Here is a 15,194-nt window from a genome sequence, read left to right on the forward strand (position 1 = left end):
TCTAAATAAGAAGATATTAAAAATGTTAAAAGTAGTATTTCCTTGTGGGATGATCGTCGCATATAAATACATAGGTATATTACTATGCTACGTAGACTTGCAACGCCCCGGATATTGAGGGAACAAATTAAGAATCTCATCAATGAAAAATGATCGTAATATAAAAAAAAAAAACAGTAATTTAGTTTAAAAAGACTTACATTCTCCGGTAGTCTATCAGTCATTTCTGTGAGGTGACATTTTTTAAAAGGGCACTCATTTTGTCATTTTTAAGACCATCTGATCAGGAATTGTATGTTTGTAGTGCTGTACTGTCAAATTTTTTACAAACATTATGTCGAGAGTTGCGATTAAGTATCTCTTATTGTCATTGATCACGATATATGCAGTCCTTTGCAGCTCGCAACAATATTTTCATGCAACTTTGGTACTACAACCTTTTTTTATGGAAAAAGGAGGACAAACGAGCGTACGGGTCACCTGGTGTTGCAACACCAGAGGAATCACAGGAGCGTTTCCGGCCCTTAAGGAAGGTGTACGCGCTTTTTTTGAAGGTACCCATGTCGTATCGTCCCGGAAACACCTCACAAGGAAGCTCATTCGACAGCTTTGTAGCCTGGCACCATTACAGTGGAATAAATATATTTAAGTCAGAAAGTTTCTTAAAAATGAATTAGAAAGTTAAGCCTTTACAAGCTTTGAAGTCTTGAAAAACTTCCATTTAGGTCAAATGAAATTCTGACCCTTATATAAACAATTTAGCTTAACACTAATGTCATTTGTGTCTTAAATTACTGTATAGTTTATTATTAAATAATAATTAAATAAATTCTTTATTGCCTTACAAAACATTACAAAAATAAATGCATAATTCTGCGATGAAACAATAGGCAACAGGAAAAATTCTTTTTTTTCTGAAAATTGATTCCTTTAGAATTCTTTTTGGTATGCTGTCCGATCACTTAGATATTCAGCTGTGGTGTAATAGGATTTACGACAGAGCCATTTTTTTTATAAAACATTTAAATTTATTTAAAGATAATGCCTGAACAGTGGCTGGGACTTTATTATAAAAGTGTATACATTTACCCTTAAAGCTATTATGTATCTTATGAAGCCTACTAGAATTAGTATTTTTTCTAGAATTAGTAGTTTCCATGCATGCTGTTTTTCAGCCATCCCCTCCTCCCTCTACGGTGTTGGGTGGATGTATTAGGGCTCCCCGATTACCTACTTCAGCTATCTTTTTTATCCAAATGTTTTAAGTTTTGAGTTTTTTTTCTCTTGAGTTGAGTCTCGTGCCAGAGTTTGGCGAGTAAACATGTCCTGAGGATGCCTCGTGTAGAGGCGGAACAATCGAATTGCTTAAAGACAAATATTGGCGGAATTAACACTTATGAAAACTTAAAACATTTGGATAATAATTATGGATTTCCCCAAAGTAACGCCTACTTCAATATTTTGTCTATCCTTTTAAAAAAAATTAATATTTAAAAAAATTGTTGTTATTACCTTTGCAAGTGCATGTACGTGTTTGTGTGTTTGTGTATATTTCCACCTACAGAAAAAGTCTTTTAGAGAAAGGAATTTCCAGTGGGTGTTTATTTATTTTTCACATTAATTCCAATTTTCCTTTACAAAGGTGTTTCTAGACTTATTGCATTCTTACTTTCAAGAGAATCTTGGTAGGAATGTATTGACTTGATTGCTCGACTGTAATCATCGATGCGTAGTAAACCGGGGAATCTAGCATTGTTATGCGTAAGTTACTAATCTAGATGGCGCTTCTACCAAAGCATTTGGAGAATGTAATCAGCATGTTTGGAACAATTTTTTGGACATATTATAATAATAATAATACTGCCACACTTGAACACAAATTATCTTGCCCTAAATTAGGTAACAAGACAATGATATATTTAATACAATAAACTTACTTAAACATACATTAATACGTATAAACATCCACGTTTCGGAAACAAACATCCATATCTATATATATTATATAAGATATTTCCATGTATATAGTCACTCATTACGATACCTCTGGAACTTTAAATTTGGTAGGAATATTCTTTTCACCGAGTAGAGGTCAGCTAAGAACGGATTTTTACGAAATTCCATCCGCAAGAGTTATTTTTATTATGAACAGTACAACGTCTGTCGGTTCAGCTAGTTCATCATAAATATTATAACAGTAAAGAAAGTATTATTTATTGACATACTTCTTTCAATAAAATGTACGTCAAAGGCTTGAAATTGACAGCCCCGAGAAAAACAGGCCACATGCTTGAAGGAAGGAAAAGTAAATGGACAAAAATTTGAACTGAATCGATAGGAATGTGATATACACATAACATGCAGCGTGTTTTCGGAGATAGTTCGGTCTAGAAAGACTAAGAAAGCGGTGAAAACGTCGTAAAAAAATTTAGTTTAGAGTGACCTCTATTTTGAGCATTGCACGCATACTAACACAAAGTGTCATACAAATCGCGAGTGTAAGACGTAGCTTATCAAGTTGTTACGCACACTAAAGTCTTAAACCTGGCCTGTTTTTATCGGTTGTCTAACAGTAAGAGACTCTATCTAGACTTATAAATAATCTTAGGTTAATTCATAGAATGAGCGGGCGTGGGGTACGATAATTTATATATTTATTAAGTAAAATAGGATTACACTGCAGAAGGTCTACATCCCGATGTAAAGATGTATTAGATATTGCCTACGGGAGAACAGTACATGGAAAGAACAGGTTTATAATTCGGGCATGTAGCTGTTATAATAGAGCTTACAGTCATATTGACATATTTCATGAAAAGTTAAATGTTTTCAGATCAGTGGTTTGTGATAATTTAAATAATTACAGATTTTTTTAACCCCAGTCTTATATTTTTTTTCTGAATACTTAACTTATTTGTAACTAATTCATTATACTATTGTATAATAGGCGTGTATAGTATTATGTAACTTATATAGCTTTTAATTAATTGTTAATTTGAATTACTTTTGTTTTGTGGTTTTTATCTTACCGTTGCTTAACTTTCTACTAAATGTGTTGAAAACTTCACTGGTGAAAGTGTAAGTTTTAAGATTTGTTAATATTTAAGTATCATAATACTGTTTGTTTCCTATACATGAATAAATAAATAAATAAATAAATTAGTATTCATTTTATTAAGTCAATATCGAATAGTATATATTAATATGGTTTGCTTTTCATGCACATGATATCAGAATCTGATTCATTGCATCATCATATGACGAATGGCGACCGTTTTATTCTTAATGTATCAAATATTTGTACTCTCGTAGTGCACCGTTACAGCTAAGTGGCCGTAAATTCATGTTATTTCGTGCGATCATTTACGTCACTATCCCGTTGCGTAATATGAACGCATATCTTTTCCTCATAACGAACTTTTTCTGCTTTTAACAATCATTTGGTTGCGGAGATAATATCTTTTGGGTACGCTTGGTAACTCGTTAAAATTTATTTATGCAAAGATTATTGGGATGCCATTTAAAAAAGTGTAATTGCTAACATTGGTGTAGCGGAAATTCATATTCATATACATTCATATTCATATTCATTTATTTGCTATTAAATAGGGTGGTACAAATTTAGTTTCACAATAGCTTAAAGTATATCCTATTTAGCCATTAAACTTTAATTTATTTTATATAAAAACACAAAATTATAATTTTATACAATACAAAAAAAAATATTAAAGTCAAGATAAGAATAATCCACTTACAACGCAATGTCAAAATCCTTTACTCTTTGTGGTCAAAAAACTCTTCTATTGAATAAAATATGTTTTGAAGAAGCCAACTGTGTAAGGATACTTTAAATTTGGAAAAAGGTAACAACTTAAATGAATCAGGGATCTTATTGAAAATTTTCATACCAAATAATATTAAAAACTATTTGTTACAAATAATGAAAATTATAAGTTTTCGCATAGAGTGAATCAATCTACATTATTTAGTTATAATTCTTACAATCTAAATTAAATTTTTAATAAATAAATCATAAAAAAAAATATTACCTATCTATATAATTTTCGTTACAACAAAAGTTACATCTGTCGCTGATACACAGACGCAAATAAAATCACTACTTATATTATAAAGAGGTAAATTTAGTGAGGTTGTGGGGGTTAATCTTTTTTTTTAAATAAGGGACGACGAGCAGGACGTTCTGATGGTAATTGATACGCCCAGCCCATTACAATGTAGTGCCGCTCAGGATTCTTAGAAAACCCAAAAATTCTGAGTGGCACTACAATTGCGCTTGTCACCTTGAGACATGAGATGTTATGTCTCATTTGCCCAGTAATTTCACTAGCTACGGCGCCCTTCAGACCGTAATACAGTAATGTTTACACATTACTGCTTCATAGCAGAAATAGGTGCCGTTGTGCTACCCATAATCTAGCCGGCATCCTGTGCACATTAGCCTCCCACTGGTTATCTACTGAACCGATTCTGAAAATTCTATCACCAATGGAAAGTCACATTATCTGTAAGTGTGATGGGCTATATTTTAACCCGAGAAATGAAAAGGCTTTTTCGTGGTAGTTGGATATGCAAAGTAAGTCGGAAAAAAACTGTCGTGTCTTACGAACGCTGACTTAACGATGAGGGATATATGATTGTTTTGTATGTATATGTGGCAGCAATAAAACACCAACTTATATGGGAACACCGCTAGCTAACACAAAGTCGCTGGTAACAGCTAGTATAAATAAATTAGGTGATACTTATTCAAACAAACCAATCTTATCACTATATTTACTAATTACATTAAATTAAAACTATCATTACGGGGAAGTGTACCAAGAATTCTGGCAGCATTTCCGCGCTAGGCTAAACCGTTGACCAAAATAGCTACTAGCACTTGGGTTTCCTTAACCTTAATAGAGGCGCGTACATAGTACTTTGAACATTCTCCGCGCCTCTGGGCCCCACGGGCCAAGTGTCTCGACACCAAACGGCACACTCACTGAGACCGACATATTTGTGACAAAAGTTAGTTGAGTGTTCCGAAGAGCTGTTTCACCTGTTTCCTGCCACCGTTTCCACCTTCGCACGACACGCCACGTGTTAGGATATCATCCCCACCATCTGGATGTGTGACAGTCCTCCACAGTGCGGTTTTCAAGGCGATTTCTTCCACGTTCTACAATGCTGTGGAATTGGAATGTTTATACGATCCACATGGGTACCTTGAAAAACAGCGCTTACACTTTCCTTAAAGACCGACAACGCTCCCGTGATTCCTCTGGTGTTGCAAGATAATGTGGGCGGCGGTGATCACTTAACACAAGGTACGCTCGTTTGTCCTCCTTTTCCATAAAAAAAGTGATACTGTTTCTAATAATAATCACTAATCAAAACAAGTTGCTACCAACAATGAGTCGCCTGCATCGAATGCATATACTATTCATTTTGTAATCTCGATCTGTGGCACAGATTATAGCTATCGCTCGTTCAGGCAGTAAATAGGTTACTGGGTCGAATGCATTGCGTAGATCGATGTCGAATGAGTCGTGGGAAACTTCAAATAAGTTTTGGTTTATTTTTGTAATATATTAGTATTAAACTAATTTTTTCCTTCGGTTTTTCACTCGTAAATAAATCATGCAATTTAATAATCTATACGTTCGTGAGACCTTGTTAACATTATTTATTTAAATATTTAATTACCAATCTTTGGTGTTGAATTGTGTGTTTGGTCATATGAAGGACCTCCGAATTGTCCGAAACTAGTCGGTAACATCAAAATTTATAGGGAATTTTCCTTTGACCTAAAACTATGAAATTTGACAAGTAAAGTCTCATTTGACACGTAGGTATAGGGAAGAGAGAAAAAGCAAGACACGGTGGTCCAAATTTTGAATTAAGTTACCTATGAATTAACTATGAAATTGCTTCATTGGCACAAGTTAATACAGCTTTTTAATTATGTTTCCGATTTACGACGAAGAATGAAAAAAATCTTTTCCATTTTTATAAGTACTGTACTACCTAACACTGTACCTAACTTATAATATGTACGGACCCCACGGTGGGCGATTAGATCCGGTTTTTTTTTTATCTAATCGTTAGCTACAGTAACATAGATTAGGGATAGATTTGATAAAAAAGATCTATCGGGTTCAACATTTTTAAAGGCATAAAAACACATAAAAGGCATTTATGTTCTCAAAATTGATCGCTTTAGAATTATTTTTGATGTCTATCTAGTAGTAGGTGATTTCTAATGTACTAGATACTACTATCGCGCACTATTAGACACAAGCAATGCCATTTTTCAAGTGTTATAATAATGAAAATCACACAACAGGTGACGATTTTTGTGAACGTATATGAAATTTTCATAAATGATTTTTCATGAACGAATCAGTTTACTCGGTTTGTGAAGCATGTAAGCCGAATATAAAGTAGCTATTGCAAACCAAATACACATATTGTTAGTCTCTTCGTGCGTCATTACATAAAAAATATTATTTTAATCACTTTGATTCTATATTTCTGTATGCACCTATTAGAGATTAATTTAACTGTCGTGGACTATTATTGTTTATTCAGATAATATTATATTCTGAAGATAAGATGAAATAGAAAACCAAACAGCGGAAGTCCTTAAACAAATGGCCGTTCAATTTGTCTTGCGCTGCTTTAGAAGTTAATAAATAAACTATGTGGCAAAATACCTTGCGTCATCTATCGTAAAGAAACCATGACGCTTACTCAGAGAAGGATCTGCGGTAGGACAAAAGTGAAAGAGGAAGTGATGATAATTAAGGCGAGGAAGAAGTGGAAGTTGGAACAATGCGACAGAAGAAAACTTAGGCAAGAGTCGCTGGACGAGAAGAGTTCTTGGATGAAGAGTAAATAAATTTTTGACGTAAAACTTCTTTACGCACTCTTGACTTGGGGAGTACTTGACGTTGGGAGCTGGTGAATGCGTGAAGAGTGCGTTACGAACAACGCTAGTGTTACGCGAACGGTGATTTCTTGATAACTTCGTATAACTTATTTGTTATTGTTATATTTTGTTGTTGAACAATTTTTAAATTAATATTTTGTTTTTTAATTGGGGAAAATCGTTTTATGGGAAACAGTGAAAAGAGATGAGCAGGACATTAACCTGTTAAGTTATACGCTCTGCTTTTAACAATGCATTGCTGCTATTCACTATATCAGTAATTTCAATGCTGCTTCAGGGTCGAAAAAGGTATCCATTGTATCGAACCGCACATTGGTACAAATGGATGGAATCCATAGGCTACGGCAGACGACCGCAGCGTTTAATGAACGAAATCTATCGATCGACGATCGGTCATGACTGCATCAAATCGAAGTCGTCAGCCAGTTAACATTGGATCACAAAAATACCCTGAATAGAGTTTATAATTGTGTGACAACTATTGACTAATTTTTGTCTTAAGATATCTTTAGCATCGAATTCGTTGTCTGAAATCCCAATGGTTTTACTGCACTTTACTAATGACTCGACTTATGGGTTTTTATTGATCTCCCAATTGCACAGTTGCTAACTGCCATGTTCTCGAGTTGACTGTATAACTCTTTCATTTTCTTTCTACATCTACTATTGGAACACGAACTTCAACAAAAGTGACAATTAACGCGTTGACGGTTTCAAATGATTTTTACAATTCTTACATAGTTTTATATTGCATTCTTTGATATAATCAAAGATTTCTTTTTATCTTGATTACAACTGGATTACGATTCCGCGAACAGCTTCTTGATTAAAGTTTTTTCTATTGGTCATTTCAATTTCTTCGTTAACTTGGAGTACGTCTAATATATTCTCAATAACGGACCAGCTGCTAATAAAATCCGTGACTTATGAATCTCAATTCATATTTGGTTCCATTCATTCCAACATATTTATTCAAGGTCCACCAATACATGCCAATTCATAAGCTTATATAAACATGATGCACATAAACATACAAAAAGTTTTGTTCTTAAATAAAAAAAACTAAATTGGAATCCTATAACGCTAACATGTCAAAACAATATAAAAAGATAAATTAATTCCACTAATCATTACAAGCTAAAATACAGTCACTTCAATAGAATCACTAAAATACAATATACAATATATATTGTCAATGCGTTTTTATATAATAAACTAGCTGACCCGACAGACGTTGTTCTGTATATAATAAATAAAATAATGTTTTTATATGAATTTGTCAATAATATATCATAACATAAAAAATTACTTCGTAAAATATGCACCCAGCTGTCGTAATGAAATTGTTTCACAGCAGAACTGTCAAACCGTGCCTCAATAAATTCTCTCATAGAAATTATGTATGGACACATCAAAGGAAAAACAAATTTGTTGTTTTTATTTAATTTAGCAGCATTTTCTTATTGATCCACAAATAATTCAAGACCAAAATTAGCCAAATCGGTCCAGCCGTTCTCGAGTTTTAGCGAGACTAACGAACAGTAATTCATTTTTATATATATAGATTAGGTCATTACATTTTACTAATCAGAGTATCATATTGCTGTCATCATCAGAGTGCTATCTCGGTAACTATCATCTCTCCTTCTTTAACCCACATTTCTCTTTAAAATGTCTTTTAAATATTGAATTAAGGCCGGTTTGAGTTGTTGTACTTCTGGATTTCCCATACATTACTTATAACTCTTATGAGTTAACTCTGATTTACGTAGTTAAGTTTTAGTTGATAGACATATTTCACTTACTATATGTAAATAGTATGTTAAATCTTAAATTGATGATGATCTATGCAATGAAACAATTAAGATACATCACAATTCATCATATAATTATGTATACCAACTATAAACTTATTCATTTAAATGTTCACTTAAAATGAAATTTGTTTGGAAAGATAATTTTTATACAAAGTTCACTGGACATTTTAAATAAGCTTGAATTACTGGAATAAATTATCGCAGGAATTATAAAGACTCACACTATGCATATTAAAATATTTGTATGAGATTTCACTTAATACTATGGAATCATATTGAGTAAAAAGCTCTGTAATTTTAGCAGAAGACCGTAAGATAAAATGGACTTATTATTAACTGTACCAAAGATGACGAATAACCTAATACTAATTTTTGTGTTTATAAGTAACTATTTTAATATTTGTGATTTTCCTGTTGTTATAGATAGTCGGTCCTATTATGAAATGCAATGTAGTTACTCCAAGTTTAAAATTGCTTCTCCCTGTCATGTAATTCTGTACAAAGGTAAGATAAGTTTTAATCTTGGAATAACTTTACTTCGCGTCTATTAATAACACAGAGTATGTACTGATATTTTAGTCTCAAGTTAATATTTTAAATTTCTATAGTAATTTTTTTCTTGTTACGCACAGGTACCGCTTAAGTACTCAAATTTGAAAGCCTGTAACACAAGACGCAACTCAAACTCCCATTCTAATACATAACCTCGAAACACGATATCTAGCCTCGCATTAGTTTTTAAAACGTAACTTTATACGCCTTAACCTACTTACGCCGTATCTATTATGACCCCTGCAACTGACCGTGCGCTTTGCGCAACTCGCTGCAAGCCCACGCCCCCTTCTCCCCTCGTCTCCCCCCCGGTATCCCCCCTATTACGCGTGCGCGTACTGCATTCCGGAACCAGGTCGCAGCAATCTATCCACCGTAACTTGACCTCCCCCTTCCCGTTAATGATACCGAAAATTCGGCAAATAGATGGACCACAGTAAGCTGGCGGTGGGTGCACGCATGCAAATATACAGTTAGGCAGCCGAATCGATATGGTATTGGTTTGCAGGTATGGCGTCTAAAGCGGCCAATTAATATAGAAGCTTTGTTAGATAGATGTTAATAATCGCGAAGTAAAGTTAATCCAAGTTTAAACCTTTTTGTCTTTATCGTAACGTTTGTCACTACAGAATGACAGTTAGAAGTAATTTTAAACTTGGAGTAACTTTAAATTACGTTTATTAATAAGACAGACAGATATAGATTCATAATTTCATCCTTTACCTATTCATCCGTTTTAAGAAACAAAATATTGAAGCTCTGACAGCGGAATAAAGTGTGACCAATTTTAATTTGTAAGTGTGTGCATTAGCTAGCAATACACACTAAGGAAGTGATATCAAGCTGGCTGACTTTTTACGACTTGCCAATAAAAATCAGTTACAATAATATTACATTTTATAAAAAAAAAGATAGCTTAAGTAGGTAATCGGGGAGCCACAATACATCCACTCCCACTCAACAGCTTAGGGAGGAGGGGATGGCTGAAAAACAGCGCTGCATGGAAACATAAATCCATGATTCCATCTCAGGTGAAGCTGAGCCTTTTCCTTTTGCCTTTTGTTTCATCGCGTATCCTAATTGTTCATTTTATATTTGTAATGATTTGTATGGCAATAAAGAGTTTATTATTATTATTATTAATAACACTAGATTCGCATACCCTTTCTATCTTACATATTATTCCATTAGAGATGTTTACTCTCGCAGGCTTTGTTCGTCTTTACGCTAGTTATTAGTCTATGCATTTTATTGTCATACTTTCTCTTCCATAATCGTTTCTTCAACTCTTATTGTTTCCAGATTTATACTAAGTTATGTTAAAACATGTAAAGTATGGAATACTTTTTCTACTTTTCTTTTTATGCCAAGGTATTCATTTGTTCTGGATTGAAATAGGACTTTACCTGTACTATGTTTGCAATTTATTTGATTAAGATGTCATAATCATAGAGTTTTCAATATACTAGCGCTTAGACAAACACAGCGTTAGAAAGAGAAGAGCATCTCTAACGGAGTGACAGCACGATAGAAAATAATATACTATAACCTGTTTTTTTTTATGGAATAGGAGGACAAACGAGCGTACGGGTCACCTGGTGTTAAGTGATCACCGCCGCCCACATTCTCTTGCAGCACCAGAGTAATCACAAGAGCGTTGCCGGCCTTTAAGGTACCCATTTAAAACCATGTTAACATGTCAAACCATGTTACCAAGTACCCATGTTGTTAAACTTTATCATAAGAAAATCTTAATTTTTTATATTATATTACATAGTTTGATGTAAAATTGAGCAAGAAAATTTCTATCATAGACATTACACTTCTTGCATTAAGTTTTGTTGATAGATAAAGCTAATCATATCAACAGATACATAGCTTTTATTGACATATAAAGCTGTTCTATCAAAATTAACTGCTTGGTATGTGCAATTAACTTGTAAAAACCATTTCCGTAAACATGTAATTGTAAATCAATAAAACTATCCGTGGGAACTTATACGTGGCATTTAAATAATTCATGTCTTACGCTACGAATGACGATTTGAATGAGATAGCATATTATAATATTGGAGAGAATTCATTAATAAGAAATAGTCATTTGTTTCAAGCATGCTGACTCTTGCATGAAAAATAATTAATATGGATGAAACAACAAAATTGTGAATGATGTTTAATTGCCTCGTCAGCATTTACAATAAATACGTAGATGTTTGACTTGATGTTAAAATAAAGCGCCGAAACATATCCCAAAATCTGGCTCTGCGATTGTACTCGTCACTTTAATATATAATAATATGTTGTCTCGTTGGCTAGCCCAGTAATTTCATCAGCTACAGCGTCCTTGAAACCGAAACAATCCCATCCCCACCATCTGAATGTTTGTTGTTTCTCCACAGTGCGGTTTTCAAGTAACTTTTTTCTACGTACAACCAAGATGTGGAATGAGCTGTCTCGGGTGGTGTTGACATGGGTATCTTCAAATTACAGCGTGTACACCTTCTTTAAAGCCGCGTAACGATGCAACAGTATTCCGTCTTGTGTTGCAAAAGAATGTGGGCGGCTCATTTGTCCTCCTCTTTCACGAGAAAAACTTAAGTACTGCCTAAGGGCAAATTAATGTTTCACTCTGGTACATATATCCCTAACTAATATTTAACGAAAATATTCTATAAATCTTTCTGTTTGTGTACCAGCAAAAGTTAAACTGCTTGATGCTTTTAAAAAATGTTTTACCAAAATAAACATTTAAGGTGTAGATATTTTAGAACATGACCTATATTAACTTAGTTCTAGTAATGAAACGGCAAGTTAGAAGTCTTACGTCACGTCAACAATATTTTACGCAGTCATTTCCGGATTACTTCACGCTGTTTATGCCAAAATATTTTTTGTTAAATTTGATACTTTAAGAAATAGTATAAAATTTATTCAAAACAAAGCAATGCTTGCAAACTATATTTATAATATGATTACATGAAGCAAGAACTATCACTAATTACACTAGGTACCAAATATATTGGCAGCAGTTCCACGTTGGATAGTTGGCTGTTCCGATGACCAAAATATAGCAGCCAGAGCTTGGATTCCCAGTAGCCCTAACGAAGCGGGTAGATAGTACTTTTCACAGTAGAAGACGGAATAAAATATTTTTCACTTCTCATGCTCTAAATTGCTTATTTGTGCACGATATAGGCTGCACAAAATCGATTTTTGTGCACAAATGCATTAACGTATCTACTCATAAATGTATCTATATATCAAGGCAAAGGAAATGGGCCATACAGCCAAACACAATAAAAAGTTCAGAGATAGAATTTGTTATTTTATAATATTTACTTTAATTTATTTGTCTCATTTGTTTTTAAGACATAAAAAATATTAAAATTAAAATTAAAATACGGTAGGTTATTTAATTAATTAAAAACTATATATACTACAAAATTAATTTAGTAGTAGGCTGTTTAGGTCTGGAGCCGAAGCCTAATATCAATGTCGTAAGATTAAAAAAAAAAGCGGCGGCAAACAGGTGTTGTTTTTTCGTGCGTTTATTAATTTCTTCAAATTTGCTAAAAATGTCCAGTAAAGAAGGGAATTTAGCTCTCTCTTCTAATACGCTTATGGAAATTAATGCACAGAGAGTTGTGCAACAGATATAACCGCCAAAGTCTCGGGAAAAATATCTCAAAGTTTACGATAATTTTTTTAATTGGAGAAAAGAAAAACTAGTAATTACGTTCTCAGAAAGTGTTCTTATGAGTTATTATGATAAATTATCCAAAAAACTTCAGCCGCCTGCACTGTGGTATATATTTTCCATGCTGAAAGCAACATTACAAATGAAGGCCATCTTCTCACAATATGTCATCTACACAAATTCTGTAAAATACCGTTAATATGCAGGGAAAAACAATTTCCTGCAGTATTCAAAACTGTACTAATTTTACTTTGAATATTAATTAAGGAAATGTTATGTTATAACTAAATGCTAAAAGTCTCGGATAAAAATGGTTCGTTTTGTGCACTCGTTGAAAAACCTACTATTAATTAGTTATATCAGCAGTACATTTAAATAATTCAATCATTGTCAATGTTAAGCAATTTTAAATTATTGTACGTTACACGTATTCTGCACTTAGTTTCTTTTTTGTTTCTTTTCATGCTTCATTTTCTTTTTTGCTGTAGGCTTTCGCAAGATTACATTTTTACATTAAAATTTACATTTAAATTAATTCTTTAAAATATTCTTTACAACTGCTTTGTGAGTTTTGAATAAAGAGTCAAATTTAAAAGCTATTATCATGTGGTTCCCTTCGATACTAGAAATACCACTTGGGTTTGGTGTGAAGAATTCCGCTAGTATAAATAATGCGATGTATGTTTGTTATAAAGGTCTGAAAACACAAAGAGTGTACATCCTGGATTATAATACTTTTTCATTAAACCTGTCATTAACTGGTTGCATTAGTCTTTGGACACGCTAGAAGAAATCACAGGCTTACACGAGTAATAAAAAATTGTTAATGAAGAAAAATGATTATTTGATAAAAATAACGTGATTTTGAATTGTGGTATTTCTCCCACAGGGCAGGTATCCGAAGCGGCCTGGGCATGGACTCCCAGCAGCAGCAGTACTGCTTGAAATGGAACAGCTTCGGCTCCAACCTGGCGACCTCGTTCGCGAACCTCTGGAACTCAGAGAGTCTTGCCGACGTCACGCTCTACTGTGAAGGTAGGTTCATCTAAATCTAATCATTATAAATTGTATCTAAATCACTTTTATTATTTTAAGTCACTACCCTCACTTCTTGGAGTATAACCATTTATAGGCGATGAGAGCTTCGAACCTGTGCTTCCAGACCTGAAGCTTCTCCCAAGGCTTCGCTCTAACCCAAGGCATGTTACCTCTATGCTACTCACGCAGTCATTCTCATGCTCGCACCATTCGTAAATTTTGGTAATTTTGTTAATTTCTCAAGTTGTGGCCTCAACTTCATAATCTACTTTACAGCTGTTGATGGACTGCTCAACACCAATAATTGCATATTTGGAAATTGAATTTATGTATATAGATAAATTTTGATGATCTGTTTCGTTCTCTGCGAATCTATCGAATTGCGCATCGTCCATAAATGTTGGTATAAACATAAATTTGGATAATATTTTCCAATCGGGAGTATTAATTTCGGAGAAGGTCCTTCGACGTCTTATTCCAAGTTTAAATTATTAGATATGAGACCTTTTATTAAAACATATCCGTATGATTTGAAGTGAATTCTTTTTATATAAAAAAGAGTAATATGGGCTATGTTTCTGCATTCTTTAGCTTCCCCGCTTAAATGCCGGCAACTCTCTTGATTTCTCTCGTATTGAGGATGGAGGCAGTCCATGGGAGGCAATTTTTCCCGTTCCATCAGATGTACCTCTTGTCTGTTTCCCACTTTTTTATAAGAAAATAAGACTATAACGTAGTTTTTTGTTTGTGCATGTCTATGCGAATACTCAGCTCACTTTTCTACCAGCTATCTAAAGCAATTCTTTTGTTCCCAGAATTATGTCCAAAAGTACAATGGGAGGCTCCTTTGCACAGGATGCCGGCTAGATTATGGGTACCACAACGGCGCCTATTTCTGTCGTGAAACAATAATGTGTAAACATTATTCTGTTTCGGGCGCCGTAGCTAGTGAAATAACTGGGCAAATGAGACTTAACATCTTATATCAAAAGGTGACGAGCGCAATTATAGTGCCACTCAGAATTTTTGAGGTTTTTCAAGAATCCTGAGTGGCACTGCATTGTAATGTGCAGGGCGTATCAATAACCATCACCTGAACGTCCTGCTCGACTCGTCCCTTATTTCATAAAAACTA

The 15,194-nt window shown here is 33.8% G+C and overlaps 1 protein-coding gene across 2 annotated transcripts in view; it reads left to right on the top strand.

Annotated features, from left to right (window-relative positions):
• Positions 1 to 15,194, top strand: part of LOC126969247 (zinc finger protein chinmo-like) — a 95,321-nt gene that overhangs the window by 41,006 nt on the left and 39,121 nt on the right. Inside the window, exon 2 of one of the 2 annotated variants that reach the window (XM_050814618.1) lies at positions 13,911 to 14,056. In XM_050814618.1, the coding sequence (XP_050670575.1) occupies positions 13,936 to 14,056 (121 nt within the window). In that variant the 5' untranslated portion in view covers positions 13,911 to 13,935. Of the gene's footprint in view, positions 1 to 13,907; positions 14,057 to 15,194 lie in introns of both variants that reach the window. The other variant, XM_050814617.1, reaches the window with a different exon arrangement.

This window comes from Leptidea sinapis, chromosome 17, assembly GCF_905404315.1.
Source record: "Leptidea sinapis chromosome 17, ilLepSina1.1, whole genome shotgun sequence".
Taxonomy (NCBI): Eukaryota; Metazoa; Arthropoda; class Insecta; order Lepidoptera; family Pieridae; genus Leptidea; species Leptidea sinapis.